This window comes from Diabrotica undecimpunctata, chromosome 9, assembly GCF_040954645.1.
Source record: "Diabrotica undecimpunctata isolate CICGRU chromosome 9, icDiaUnde3, whole genome shotgun sequence".
Lineage (NCBI taxonomy): Eukaryota > Metazoa > Arthropoda > Insecta > Coleoptera > Chrysomelidae > Diabrotica > Diabrotica undecimpunctata.
This window is the reverse complement of record NC_092811.1, coordinates 114217264-114231887: the sequence shown is the minus strand read 5'-3', so window position 1 is coordinate 114231887 and position 14624 is coordinate 114217264. Positions and strand designations below refer to the sequence as shown.

The window sequence follows — 14624 nt, the reverse complement described above, 5'->3', positions numbered from 1 at the left end:
AAATATACAGGATGATTGTTTAGCATGTATAAGTATTGTTACTTTACAATTTTGATTTAAACATATATATTGATTTACATCAATCCTTTACATCGACTATTCAATTGTTCACTTTCCACGTAAACATTCATATTGTTTATTTACACTACAGCTACTCTTAAATATTTTTCCAACTTGCAAGAATTTAGCTGCAGGTCCCGATAACATCCCATTCACATTCCTCAAAAAAAATTACTCATACTGTGCAACATAATATGGACCAATCAGAAATTTTCAATATTATGGAGGAAATCTATCGTTATACCAATCAAGAAACAAGACAAATCTGCGATTAATTCAAATTCCTACCGTCCTGTTCCACTGACATGCACCTTGTGTAAGCTGCTAGAAAAACTAATGAACAAAAGGCTTATGTGTAGGCTAGAAAATTACAAAATTTTGGACTCAGCTTAAGCCGGATTCCGTCCATCACGAAGCACGGCTAACAACTTAGTAATGTTAGAAACAGATCACAACCGCCTTTCAATATAAGCAAGATTTAGTAGCAACATCATTTGACATCGAGAGCGCCTTCGACACTTTATTACGTTCTATTGTATTGAGCAATTTAAAAGACTACAATATTACAGGAAATTTATTCTCTTTTACCAAACATTTTCTTTCAAATCGCCAATTCAAAAGTATTAGTTAACGAAAAAGCTTCCTTAACCTACCTTTAGGAAAATGGGGTATTCCAAGGATCAGTTCTTAGTTTCACTTTATTTAGAATAACTATTATTGATATTTACAAGAATAATCATAACCCAGTGAAGTACAACTTATATGCTGACGACCTGATTTCCAATACACCAACCCAATAATTGTGAGTTCGATAATAAATACCAGACATTACCTCAAGTTTTACGATTCCTTTTACGACCTGTTGATTTTTTAATAACAATTACTGATATACTATTATCAAGTCCTCTATAGATTAATGACATACCAAAAATTAACCTTTCTCTTAATAATTATCACAAAAATAAAACTAACAGCCAAATTCTGAGGCAATCTATCCTAGAGTTGGTCAACACAAACTCATATGACGAGATTAACTACACAGACGCATTTAAAATTGAAACAGGTGTCAGATATTCTTTAACAACTTCAAATAGTATCATTCAAAAGTTCTGCCTTTCACAATCCACCTTTATACATACAGGAGAGCTGTACGCCATCCTACAAGCATTAAAAGGCTTATGTAACCAAACTAAAACCAAGAACACCGCAATATGTACAGATTCGATATCGTCCATCTACTCGAATAAAAATATTTATTTCGAACATCCATTAGTTCATGTCATACATGAAGCAACAAATTGTCTCACTTCTTCTGGAACAAACATAAGATTAATCTGGATTCCTTTACCGTTGGCATTTTAGGTAATGAGACTGCTGATACTGCTGCAATAGGAGCAATTACTACCAAATCAGGCATCAAATCTGTTCAACTAACATCAGATCTAAAACTAATTTTTAGGTTCCAAATTAAACAGTCCTGACAAAACCAATGAAAGAATTCAACCTCGAAATTACAAAAAATACAATCTACCATCGAAACCTTTCAGCTACCTTACTTAAGTAGAAAAGACAAATTAATCGTTCGCCGGCTAAGAATTGGTCACACACGACTGACACATGGGCATCTGATGACTTCGAAGAAATCACCTGTTTGTGAAAAGTGTAGTAAATCATTAACCGTTCAACATATTGTTACATAGTGTGTCAAATAGGAGCAAAAAAAAATACTCTATACCTGGTCTCACACATGATATCCTCAGTCAATTAGAACTTGTTCGAAATGTACTAGATTTCCTTCGAGAAACAATCTTGTATTACGAAATTTAGTGCCTTCTTCTTCGCGTGCCATATTAGAATTATCCGACGTTGGCGATCACCATTGCGAAGGCTTCTCGATCTTCTGGAATATGGAATAATTGTCCTGCATTTGATATCTGTGTCCATTTACGAATGTTTTTTAACCAAGAAACTTGTTTTCCTCCTACACCTCTACGGCTCTCTATTTTGCCTTTTAGGAACAATTGTAATATTTTTTATCGACTTCCACTTACTATATGTCCCAGTTAAGACATTTTTCGATGTTTAGCAGTATTTAGCAGTTCTCTATACTTCTTCATTAGTTTTCCTTGCTGGCAAGGTATCTTTAGCATTTGTCTATGAAGCCACATTTTCAATGCTTTAATTTTGTTCATGATCGATACTTTTAGCGTCTTCATTTCTGCACTATACAAAAGTACGGACCAAACATAGCACTTAACCACTTTTTGTTTTAGATCTAAACTGAGATGATTATTACAAAGAAATAACTTCATTTTCATAAAAGTAGTTTTAGTCATTGCTATTCTACGTTTTATTTCTATGTCTGGATCTAGTTGGTCCATTATGACAGTTCCCAAATATATCATTTTGTGAACTTTCTCAACTTGGACTCCATTTAATTGAAGCTTTGCATCGGGATGTGGGTCACGACTAAACACTAAAAATTTGGTTTTGTTTGAGTTTATTTTAATGCTCTCTCCTACCTCGTGGATACGATCAAGCAGAATTTGGAGACTTTCAATATTATCTGACAGAATTACTGTATTGTCTGCATGTTTAATCAATATTAATTATTTCCCCGTTGATCTTTATTCCGTATGGTTGTCTCTCATGTGCCTTTTTAAATAACTGGTCCGAGTAAACATTGAACAACGTTGACGACAAAATGCAACCTTGTCTGACTCCTCGTTGTATGGAGATTTCATCGGTGTAGTTATCTCCAATTTTTACGATAGCAGTTTGATTCCAGTATAAATGTTTAATGACACGAATATCCTTGTCATCTATTCCGATATTTTTCAGTATTTGCATTAATTTTACATGCTGTACTTTATCGAATGCCTTTTCGAAGTCCACGAAACATGCAAATACATATTTTCTTTGGTCACGGCATTTTTGTAAAAGGATGTTAAGCGCAAAAAGTGCCTCCCTGGTTCCCATAGCATTTCTAAAACCAAATTGGGTATCTTCGAGATCTTCTTCGCATATGCGTCTAATTCTGTTGTGGAGTATTCTTTTCTCAAATTCTCAAATGTGTCTCTCAACGATATTATGCTCAAAGGTTATACTGTACAACCTGATTTGTTCGAAATTCTAATTCGCTTTAGACTCTTCAAATATACTCTCATCGCAGACATCGAAAAAATGTTTAGGCAAATAAGAATTAACCCGAAACAAACATTTCTATTAAACATTCTGTGGCGCAATTCCCCGCAAGAAGAGTTAAAATGTCTAGAACTTCAGACCGTGATCTACGGCACAAATTCAGCTAGTTTTTTAAGTACCAGGTGCCTTAAAGAGTTGGCAGTTCGCAATCAAGAAAAATACCCATTAGCTACTGAAGCTCTAGAAAATTCTTGTTTTGTAGATGATATTTTACATGGTGCAAATGATATCGACACTTTATACAATACTTATAAGCAACTTTCTACGAGTCTAAATTCCGCTGGAATATCACTTCATAAATGGAGCTCTAATTCTTCCAAGTTACTTGATTCTATTCCCTCTGAATCCCAAAAATCTAATTATGTAGTAAAACCCGGTAATTCGTCAAATAAAGTTCTTGGAATATGTTGGAATTCCCATTCTGACATGTTCTCTATCTCTCTTCCTGACATTTCTAGTCAATCAAAATACACAAAAAGAGTTCTATCAATTATTGCCTCTATTTTTGATCCTCTTGGTCTAATAAATCCGATTACTGTATCTGCAAAGTTGTTAATGCAAAAAATTTGGATACGCAACTTAAATTGGGATGACAAACTCACAGGAGAAATTTAATCAGAATGGTTGAATTTTCTAGGTCACATTCCTGATCTCGCAAAACTTACAATCTCAAGACCTCTGCTCAATCCGCTCAATATTTCTCGAATTGAAATCCATGGTTTTTGTGATGCAAGCATGAAGGCATATGGTGCTTGTATTTATTTACGGGTTTTACATGAAAATGGAACCGTTTCGTGCAACTTAATCACTTCAAAGAGCCGTGTAGCTCCGCTAAAAACCATTTCTCTACCCAGGCTTGAATTAATAGGGGCTGTCTTGCTTTCTACCCTGATTTCAAATATCGTTCCTATTATTTCACCCAAGGTTTCTTCCATAGCTTCGGTTAGGCTGTGGACAGACTCCCAAATTGTACTCGCGTGGATAAATTCTCACCCTTCTCGTTGGTCAATCTTCGTAGCAAACCGTATAACTCAAATACAGGAGTTAACGCGAACTTATTTATGGAATCACGTAGGGTCTAAAGATAACCCAGCAGATATTCTGTCTCGCAGTACCACGCCGTCCCTGCTAGTAGACAATACATTATGGTGGCATGAGCCCTATTTTCTAATGAACGCAACCACTAAATTTAATGAATTTATTCCAAATATCGATTTAACAGATGTCCCTGAAATAAAAGGCACTCTACACGCTGTAAATAATTCGAAACCTATTCTATATACAACTTTTTATAAATTCTCATTTTTCACTTGGTTACAAAGAGTAATTGCATATTGCATTAGGTATATTTACAACCTTATAAAAAATGAAAACATTATGTCAAATCAAGTCAAACATCTTGTTCTCCTAATCTATGATAACGCTCCTCCTCTAAAATGGCCACAGTTAAGAATAATCGAAACATTGCCAGGTAAAGACAGCAGGGTTAGAACTGTAAAACTACGAACTAAAGACGGAACATTTATAAGATCTATTGTTAAAGTATGTCCTTTACCCCATACTCATTTAGATGTAGGTCACATCAACGGGGGGACTATGTTGCGTAACAACAATATTTAACATTTTTATCTTATTCTGTGTCATATTATATTATATCATACTGTATATTAGTTTAAGATTTATAAAATTCTCTGTACCATCCAATAATCTGTATGGCGTCGATAACTTGCATTCAAATAACTTTCTAGACATAAGCTTTTAAAATCATCAAAGAATCATAACAATGAAAGGATTAGTAATTCCAAATTATCAGTTTGAGTCATTTGAAATTTCCCAACATTAACGAAAGTTACCCTTCTCATGTAATTTTAACAATAAAATGAAAGTCGAAGGTATTGAATGATGATATATCCGTTAGATACGTCGAGGGGGCCAGGGGGAGATTTCTTAATGTGAAGAAACGGTTACAAGCCGAGTGAAAAATCAGTTTGCATCAGTTCGAATCCAGCATTGGATGAGCTCTAGGCTCATACTCGCGCCAGCCTCACTTCAGAAGGTTTAACACAGTCGGGATATTAAGTTACTCAGTTCGTGGCAATATTATATCACAGACAATTGATCCAATTTTATAGTTTCATAAAGTTTAGTTTCATAAATCAGCTATCGTAAGCAAGTTATCGGCGTCCAAAATACGTTGTAGTAATAGTTTAAATAGATTTGTTAAAACGTTCTTTTCGAAACTTTCATTTGTCCCAGTTTTCTGGGTGGTCCTTCAAAGAAGTATATAAAGTGAACCTATTTCCCTAAGGACAAAACTTGTTCCCCAAGGGAAAAAACCAGCGACCTATGACTGGTGCGCGAAACAAAGGCATCAGGACAAGGTGTAAGGACAAAAACATCTGCATCTTCGCTCAGTTAGGTTTTATGTTTATATCGTCAAAGTTAAGTACATTGGTTTTTGGTTTTTGTCGCTGAATTCGTTTTAACCTTAGTTTAATATCTGCTACAAGTGGTTGATGATCAGATCTAATATCTGCCCCAGGAAATGTAGTGACTTTTTTGATAGTATTTAGGAAACGCTCATTTACAAGTATATAGTCTATTTGATTTCTTGAGGACTCAGGGTTATTGCCATCATCAAATAGGGCTTTCCAAGTGTATAGTCGTCGCTTGGGTAGTTTATACCAGGTGTTTGCAATGATCATATCGTTTTCTTTACAAAAATCATACAAAATTCAAAATTCAAAAAAAAATAGTGTATTCTTTTTTATTAGTTTCTCTTTTACATATTCTCTTTATTGTAAATTATACCTAATGTAATGTAACATTGACTCAGTGTCAATCACCTTGTAGTTACGACACAATGACCTAAAAAAAATTATATTGTTTTATAACTTAATATTGTTATATAGAGTCTTTCAGACGTTTATGTATTACGTTTGGACTACATCTTAACATGCGCGTAGAGGTTATGGATGTTGCGATTTTTCCAGGGATGATATTGGTCTTGTAACGCTGTATCATCGATCCCTATTTTGGGTGGCATGTGCCACATTAAAGAAGTTCGTGTTTAATAATTTCTCAACTGTATCAGTCCACCTGGCTGATGATCGTTTGTCTACGACTTATTTTTTCCCAGATTTTCGTTGGAAAGAATCAGAATTATCTGACAATGAATCAGAATACTTAAAATACTTTACACTTAGTAGTTTTTACTAGAACTAAACAATTTCTGCGATCTAAATTTCTGAATTTAGAAATTAAATCTGAAAAATCTGAAAAAAGCCATAGTGCTAATATATTTACAGGACATATAGCTAGAAATGGCATCTTGATGTTGAAACAGTCGTTAAATAACGTTGACTCGTCTTTAGTTATTTCTTTCACAACATCAACAGACAGAGACAGTTGATAGCTGGAAGGGGTTTTGTGTCTTTGATATTGTGTGACTTATTCAAATCTTATGACTGTGTTTAGTATAAATTAACGTTGCATAAATTACTGTTGTTAAAAAAATGCATAAATACGATATTAGGGGAACCACTTTTAATCTATTTAGATCATACTTAAAAAATAAAAAACAGGTAATAAAATATGATAACTCGCCAAAGGAATTAAATAGGTACAGCTTGGTGTATCTCAATTATACAAAATAAAGCCAGCAAGCCGGTCGTCCGCTTCTTGTTGAAAAGTAAGTTTAACTTCATTAAACATGGAGCGGTGGTTTTGTAATTGAAATAATTTGTTTTTGGTCGGTTTGTAATCTGACGATTGAACTGCCGTTTCACTAACTTAATTAGATTTAATTTAAATATTCCGAATATTGTGTGGTAAAAGCTAAGAAAATACTTTCATCCTGCTCACAGCCGGAAATTCTGAATTAATTCTAATTAGGGTTGGGCAGATTTTTAAAGGTATCTGCTTCGGTTTGAAATAGAGTGGCGCTCTAGTAACAATGAGTATTATTGCGACAAGGAGAACATGTCTGGTTATTAAAAAACAAAAACCAAAGATTCTGAATCTTCTTTCAAGAAGAGTGAGAAAACAAGAAGTTCCCAAGCTAGCCGCGATAGCAAGAAAAGGAATATGAGGGTGGAAATTTGAAGGACGATATTTAGAATAAACTAAGGGAAATAAGAAACAATTTAAAAGTTTTTGAGGAAGTTTCGATTTATTAACCGTATCTTTTGACGTTCTTTAAAATTTGTGGCCAAGATAACGCCTGACTTTGCAGACAGATTAGGAATTTAGAATCAATTTTTAAATTAACAGGCAGTAATGGTTTTACTTATAAATTTCTCAGATTGTTTTGTTGTCAAAAGGTTGTTTGAGTTAATCTGTAAACTAACCAAATTATAAGAAATACACGAAAAATTTGTGAAAGAAAAGGAGAGGTATGTTTCGAAGATATGGATTTTTTTCGATTTAGATATAGTGAAACTTCTCCATAGCGAACACCAACGGAAATTTAATTGACCGTTATGTAGAGTTGTCCGTTGTGTAGAGTTATCGCTTAATTAATTGAAATAAAAAAGATGTTTCGATCTGCTTGATCTTTAATTGGACGACTTTCTGCAGAAAAGAACCAACACAAAATATTTTTTTTTTTGCTCTATTCATGGTACCGCTTTTAATAGTGGTTAAAAATTATATATGCAGAATGGAACCAGACCACAGCAAGTGCAAGCTGGCATCTATCAGAAGGTGATATAACTATAGGAGTGTGTACAACGCACATAACTTCAGTACTCAATGAAGTAATCTGCAGAAAAGATCCAAGTGGGTTGGTTCCATTCTGCAAAACTTGGGAATAGCATAGCATAAAATTCTTCAGGATTTGGTTCCTTTCTTTAATAACTAATACTTTTGTTTGTCACGCGATAAGGCTAAGACTGCATGTTTGTGTTTTAAAGTAGTGAAAATATTGCAAATTATTAATTATTAACATTTATCGAATGAAAAATCAATCATAGATTACTGTTTGGTAAGTAGCAACAAATGGAAAAGAGTACAAGACACGAAAGTGAAAAGAGGCTCAGAGATTGGCAGTGATCATCATCTAGTAATAATGAGAATGAGAAAAGCAAAAGAAAAGGAAGAAAAAAGGAGAAAGGTATTAAATGAAAAAGTAAAACGCTACAAATTAAAAGAAGAAAGATATAAGAAGATATTCTTAACGTAGGGCAAAAACTGCCAGTAGAGAAGAAAAGTGGACAAATCTCAAGACGAACTTAATCATAGCTGCTAAGGAAACTTGCGGGAAGACAAAGATAGCAAATAATAGCATGAGGAGAACTGAATGTTGGACGGATGAAATACGAAGGAAAGTAAAGAAAAAAAAAAGAAAAATGGAAGAGATATCTAAGTACAAAGCGCCCTGAAGATTATGAGGCATATAAAGAAAAAAAAAAGAGGTCAAAATAACTGCTAAAGTAGAAAAAGAAAGTTCATGGGAAAAGTTTTTACTAAAAAAATAACAAATAATTATAGAGAAAATCAAAAACTCTTCTATGGCGCATTAAAACAGCTCAGACAAAAGAAAGAACACATGATGCCGAATATAAAAGACAAGAATGGAAAGGTACTAACGGAAGAAAACCAAATAATGGAAAGATGGGAAGAACATTTCAAAGAGCTAACTCATACAGACGTAGACAACATAGTGGAGATACAAGAAATAAAAGAAGAACAAAAAGTAGAACCCATAACAACAGAGGAACTAGAAAAGGCAATTAAAAGAGTTAAATTGGGCAAAACACCGGGCAAGGATTATATCACCCCGGAAATGATAAAATTCATGGCAATAGAGGGAGTGGAAAGCATGAAAGAACTAATGAATGATATCATAAAGAGAGCAGAAATACCACAGGACTGAAAGAAAGACATTATACTACCAATACACATAAAGGGCGACAAGAGAAACTGTAATAATTACCGAGGTATTACTATATCAAGTATACCTGGAAAGGTATTCGCAAGAATAATTGAAACAAGAATAAAAACCCAAATAGAACAAACTATAGAAGATACACAATGTGGATTCAGGAAGGACAGAAGCACGCAAGACCACATATTCACAATAAGACAAGTAAGTGAGAGAGTAATCAATAAAAATAGAGAAATACATATATGCTTTATTGATCTGGAAAAGGCGTTTGACAGAATACAAAGAAAGGACGTATGGAGGACATTAAAGGAAAAAGGAGTTGACAGGATAACAACTGATATAATAAATGATATGTATAATAATAATACAAAATACGGTGAAAACCAACAACGAGGAATCCGAAGAATTTACTACAAGTCAAGGCGTCAAACAGGGATATGTGTTGAGCCCACTGCTGTTCTCAGTGGTACTGGATGAAGCAATAAAGAAAGCCAAGAGAAGAATGAGAAAACTAACATTAGGATACTGGCAAATGAAACAGACTCAACTATCAGAGCTTCTATTTGCAGACGACATGGTTTTGATAGCAGAAAACAGAGAAGACCTACAGAACAACCTTGAAATCATAGAAGAAGAACTGTCAAACATAAATATGAAAATAAATACAGAGAAAACAAAAACAATGATAATTTCAAATAAAAGAAAGACCGCCGCAATACAATTAAACGGAAACAACTAGAACAAGTGGAACATTTTAAATACCTAGGAGTAATAATTGAATCAAACGGTAAACAAGACATGGAAATAAATGAGAGAATGGGACGAACAGGAATCTTATTTAACACTATGAAAACAACATTTTTGGGGAAAAAAGAAATACCGGAGAAGGTAAAAACAGTAGTCGTTAAATCAGTAGTTAGACTTACAATCATGTATAATAGCGAGTCATGGACATTGACTGGGAAACAAAAATCTCGAGTCAATGCTATGGAAATGAGATTCCTGAGGAAAATAGCAAACAGAAAGAGGACAGACAAAAAACGAAACGAAACAATCAGACAAAACCTAAAACTAGTACCAATAAACGAAAAAATAGTAGAGGGGCAACTAAGATGGTTCGGGCACGTGTGTAGAATGTCGAATGAAACATTAACAAAACGAGTGTTTGAAACGAGAGTGCAAGGGAAAAACAAACGAAGAAGACCAAGAGTTAGGTGGGTAGACGAAATCAGAAAAGTTGAGAAGAAAGGAAGAAATGGGAAAGTACACGAAATCTAACACAAGACCGGAAAGTATGGAGACAACAGTGCAAAACTTAACTCCACCAGCCTTGCACCTAACGGTAGAAAGGCTTAGGACTAAGTTAGTAAGTAAGTAAAACATTTCTTAAACGATGAGTTCTAGATCCTCCAGAGGACAACATATCCTCAATTTGTTTTTATATTATTTAGGGGAACATCTTTACTATACAGAAGATGGATGAGATCTTTGAGTGTTACTCTGTCAAAGCTTTCTTTAAGTAAATCAGACACAGAAATTCTGATCAATTATACTGTAGTGATTTCTAGGTAATTTGCTTTATAACGAATATTGCATCTGTACACGATCTTCCACTACTAAAACCCTGTTGTTCATCTGCTAAACTTATCCTCTTATTTATTTGTACTTGTAAAATTTTAGTTGTAAGTTTTAGGGTAGTATTTAAGAAGATTATACTTTGTAGTTTTTTAACTGTTTTTTTATCTCCTTTCTGGAATACTAGCATTTGTTAACTCGTTCTCCATTCTTCCGGTATTTTATGATGTTTTATCATTTTATTAATTATTATTGTTAATTGTTCTGTCATTGCTACAATATTTCCACAATATTTCATTAATTCGTTTGGTATCCCGTCTTTACCTGCTGCTTTTCTGTGCATCAGCTTTTCAAGTATTTTACGAACTTCCTGTACATTTATATTAAGTTCTTCATTTGTGGTAATTTCTGGTGTTCCCGGTTCTAGCGTCGTTTATTCTTCCCCTGCATTGAGCTTTATTAGGTAGTCAATGCACGTATCCTTTTTTATGTGTTTTGGTTTTATTAGTTTCTTCACCTCCTTTCTTTGACCTCTTATGAAGCGCCATATTTCCATTCGCAAACCGTAAAAATTATGTACCATTTCTTTTGAAAAGCATTCCCAGTGATCATTTTTTATTTTTCTTACAAGTGCATGTGTTTTGTTTCTTATTATTTTGTAATTGTGGTTTGCCTCTTGTGTTTTGGTTGACATGTATTTTCTTTTCTTTACATTTTTTCTTCAGTTCTGTATAAAACCATGCTGTTTTTCGCCTTGTAAACGATTTATTTTTATTTTTATTTTATAGCAGGCTGTTTTATATTCCTTTATATTGTCATCGAATGCCATATTCTGTGGACTAATACGCATTTCGATGCGCATCGAATTTTCCCATTGGCTTTTGACCTGGAAATCCCTATTTATCGCTCCAACAGCGCATATAAATATTGGCGATTTTCAGGTCAGCCAAGTTACGAGAGATAATGAGGTATGACGCTTTCCACAGATGGAAGCACAAAAGACCTAAACAACAGATAGTCGACTAAAAGAAAACCAGAGAGAGAAATGAAAAACCCCCCAGAGGGAAACGTAACCATACAAAACCCCAGAGTGAAAAGAAACTCCAAAATCATAAACACTCACACAAGGAAGGTAGTTCGTAGCTCAAATCACCCAGAATATCGCATATCGCCTCGTACACAGTGAGCCCAGCTGCTCACACAAGGATACAGTCTATATTGTGGTATTGTATAATATTTTATATATTTTCTTTATTATGATGTAGACTATATACTAATTATGATTTTTTGTCCACAGGTCACCTACAAAAAAAACCACAAAAAACACAAAAAACCGGCCTCGGCCACCAAAAAAATCAAAAAAAAATACTAACAAAAACCGGCTTCGGCCACCAAAAAAATTAACAAAAACCCCAAAACCCGGGCACGTAGGGCCCAACCCCTTGAGCACCAAGTCGCCGAACTGAGCCAGGACTCAGAGCGGAGACTTGAGGCCCAAGTAAGCAATTTTAGTTCGCGGATAAGCCACAGTAAGATAACAGGAATATAGCGGAGATGCGCTGTCCTGAGTTTTTGCATTCGGTTAGGAAACCATGTTGGGGTTCTATTACCCAGGACCTCCACATGAAGAGCATTTGGCTGATTGTGTGCCTCTATAGCGCATCAGAGTGCTATAGGGGGGAAAGGGATGGTCTAGAGCATTGGAGCACGGTGGGGTGACTCCTGTTTTTACTCGAGTTAACACACCTTGCTCCAATGAATTGTTACACCCGATCGTACTACCTGGGTGAACATATCTCATAGGCTGGGTTCAATTAAATTGTTTGCTTGCTTGGGTCAGCCAAGTCAGTCCCTTACGGGCTCTCCGAGAGCTTATTGCTCTCGGGGCTCTGCTTCCTGCATTTATTTTCCATACTCTGTGGCTGAGAATTGTTTCAACTCAACTTGGTGTTTTTATTTCGACGAAGAAATTGTCATATAAGAAATATCTTGCCTTTTTCAAGGCAAGACACCGAAGATCAATATTTTCCATAACCCGAAAATGGACTTAAGTAGAGGAGCTCTCGACGTTTACCCCGAAGCCCTCTACAGAGCACCCGGGGATATCAGAAGGTGGTTAGACCCTTAATTGTTTCCCCGAGGTAACAGTATATTCTATTTTAAAAGTTATTTTAGTTTATTGTTAAACAAAATGTACGGGCCAAAATGATTTATAGACTGGAGTTCTGGATAAGTTGGAAGTCCAGAAGTAGCTGAGCTCCAAGATTGTAAGTTATTTTCTTCTATTTTGACTTGGTTTGAGAATTTATAATCCTGAAATTTTTCTGAAGGATATAAACGATTGGTGGATTTTGTTTAGATATAATGGAGTCTTGGACTTAATTAGAAGTATTAATTATTTACAAAAAAAAAGAAAACCATTACTACCAGCTTTATTGAAGACAATTATAATTTGTTTTTTAATGTAATTTTAAAAAAGATTTAAAAAATTTTGTTTTTTTTTTTCTTTGCTTGGTAAAGGATAGTCAATATTACATTAATTCTAAGTCACATGTGACAAAGGAGAGAAAGAGGCCAGGGAAGAGTAATATTTCCATTGCTCTAATTGCATCACGTTATTCTTTAGAGCAAAGAGCCCTTCCTGCGATTGTATATTCTACGGTTCATAATAGCAGATACTATAAGATATATTATGTTTATTAAGATATAGACAATCCCAAATAAAGAACGTAAAAATTTAGAATATGAAAGTAGATTGTAAGAAATAATTTAGTATATAACTTAACACGCCCTCTGTCATAGTCACACTCTGTAAATTATGTTTGCTACACCATTTATCCTAAAATATGTACGACGTACAAAAGTTTACCCCATCATTGTACTTAAACTAACTTTAATCCCTAAAGTAACTTTAGTTAAATATTAAAAATTTACCTGGATCGGCATTAGGACACTGCGTATACTGAATCCCACAAAAATTCCACTCGGGTCTAATGCAAATGCTGTAGTCCTGATTCGAGAGTTGCGCCCCAGTTTCCGGATCATAGTTGTAGGACAGAATTTGACCTGCGACTCCTGTGAAGTACTGTAAACATCCCTCGCCAGCTGAAAAAATATTTGGTGATCACTTTAAAATGCACGTTTCGAATTGTTAAAAGGAAATAAAGATCGATGGGTAAATAGAAAACGAAAAGAAACCGAATTGGATCAATATTTACTTAAGAATTTGTAATAGGAGGGTCATTTTTTTGTTTTACTGGTAAAATGGCATTCAGTTTTTATTAAAACTTTGTTTTTATGGCATGTGGAATAAATACAATAATGTTAAACTAATAATTAATACCAAATTAAGTTAACTATAAAATAAGGGAAATCAAAGAATCTGCAATAATTACAATGTATCTGTATATATTTTTATTATCTAAATTATAAAATGACCATAAATAACTGATTTCATTTATTAACACAATGTCAATTTTAATTTTAAACACGTAAGTTCAGACATACTCGAAACTAGATTATTACCATAATGTGCCGTAATAATCGTCCAGTCCCCTAAAATTCGTTGAACTAAAATTGTTTACTTCGTGTTGCTGCTATTTTCACTTAGCTGTTTATACATTTTTATATATTTTAAAAGAGACTAAGAACTGGTAAACCTGGTGGCCATAAAATTCTTATCAGATGGCATTCTTGCATCTAAACTAAAAGAAAAGACAGGCGTATGCCATCTTACAATATCTTTGTGGGAACGCCACTCGTCTGGATATACACCTATTAGGATACTTCGATCTAACGATCTAAACCAAAACAAAACGAAATACCTCAAGTGTTCAAGAGAGAATACGAACATAGAGAAAAAAATTAAGCTTGGTGCATATACATTTGAAAGAGTACA

At 34.3% G+C, this 14624-nt stretch overlaps 1 protein-coding gene across 1 annotated transcript in view; it reads right to left on the bottom strand.

Moving 5' to 3' along the window:
- The window catches only part of LOC140451283 (uncharacterized), a 134415-nt gene that overhangs the window by 48809 nt on the left and 70982 nt on the right, over positions 1-14624 (bottom strand). The window contains exon 7 of the mRNA XM_072545026.1: positions 13661-13831. Within this exon, the coding sequence (XP_072401127.1) occupies positions 13661-13831 (171 nt within the window). The remainder of the gene's footprint in view (positions 1-13660; positions 13832-14624) is intronic.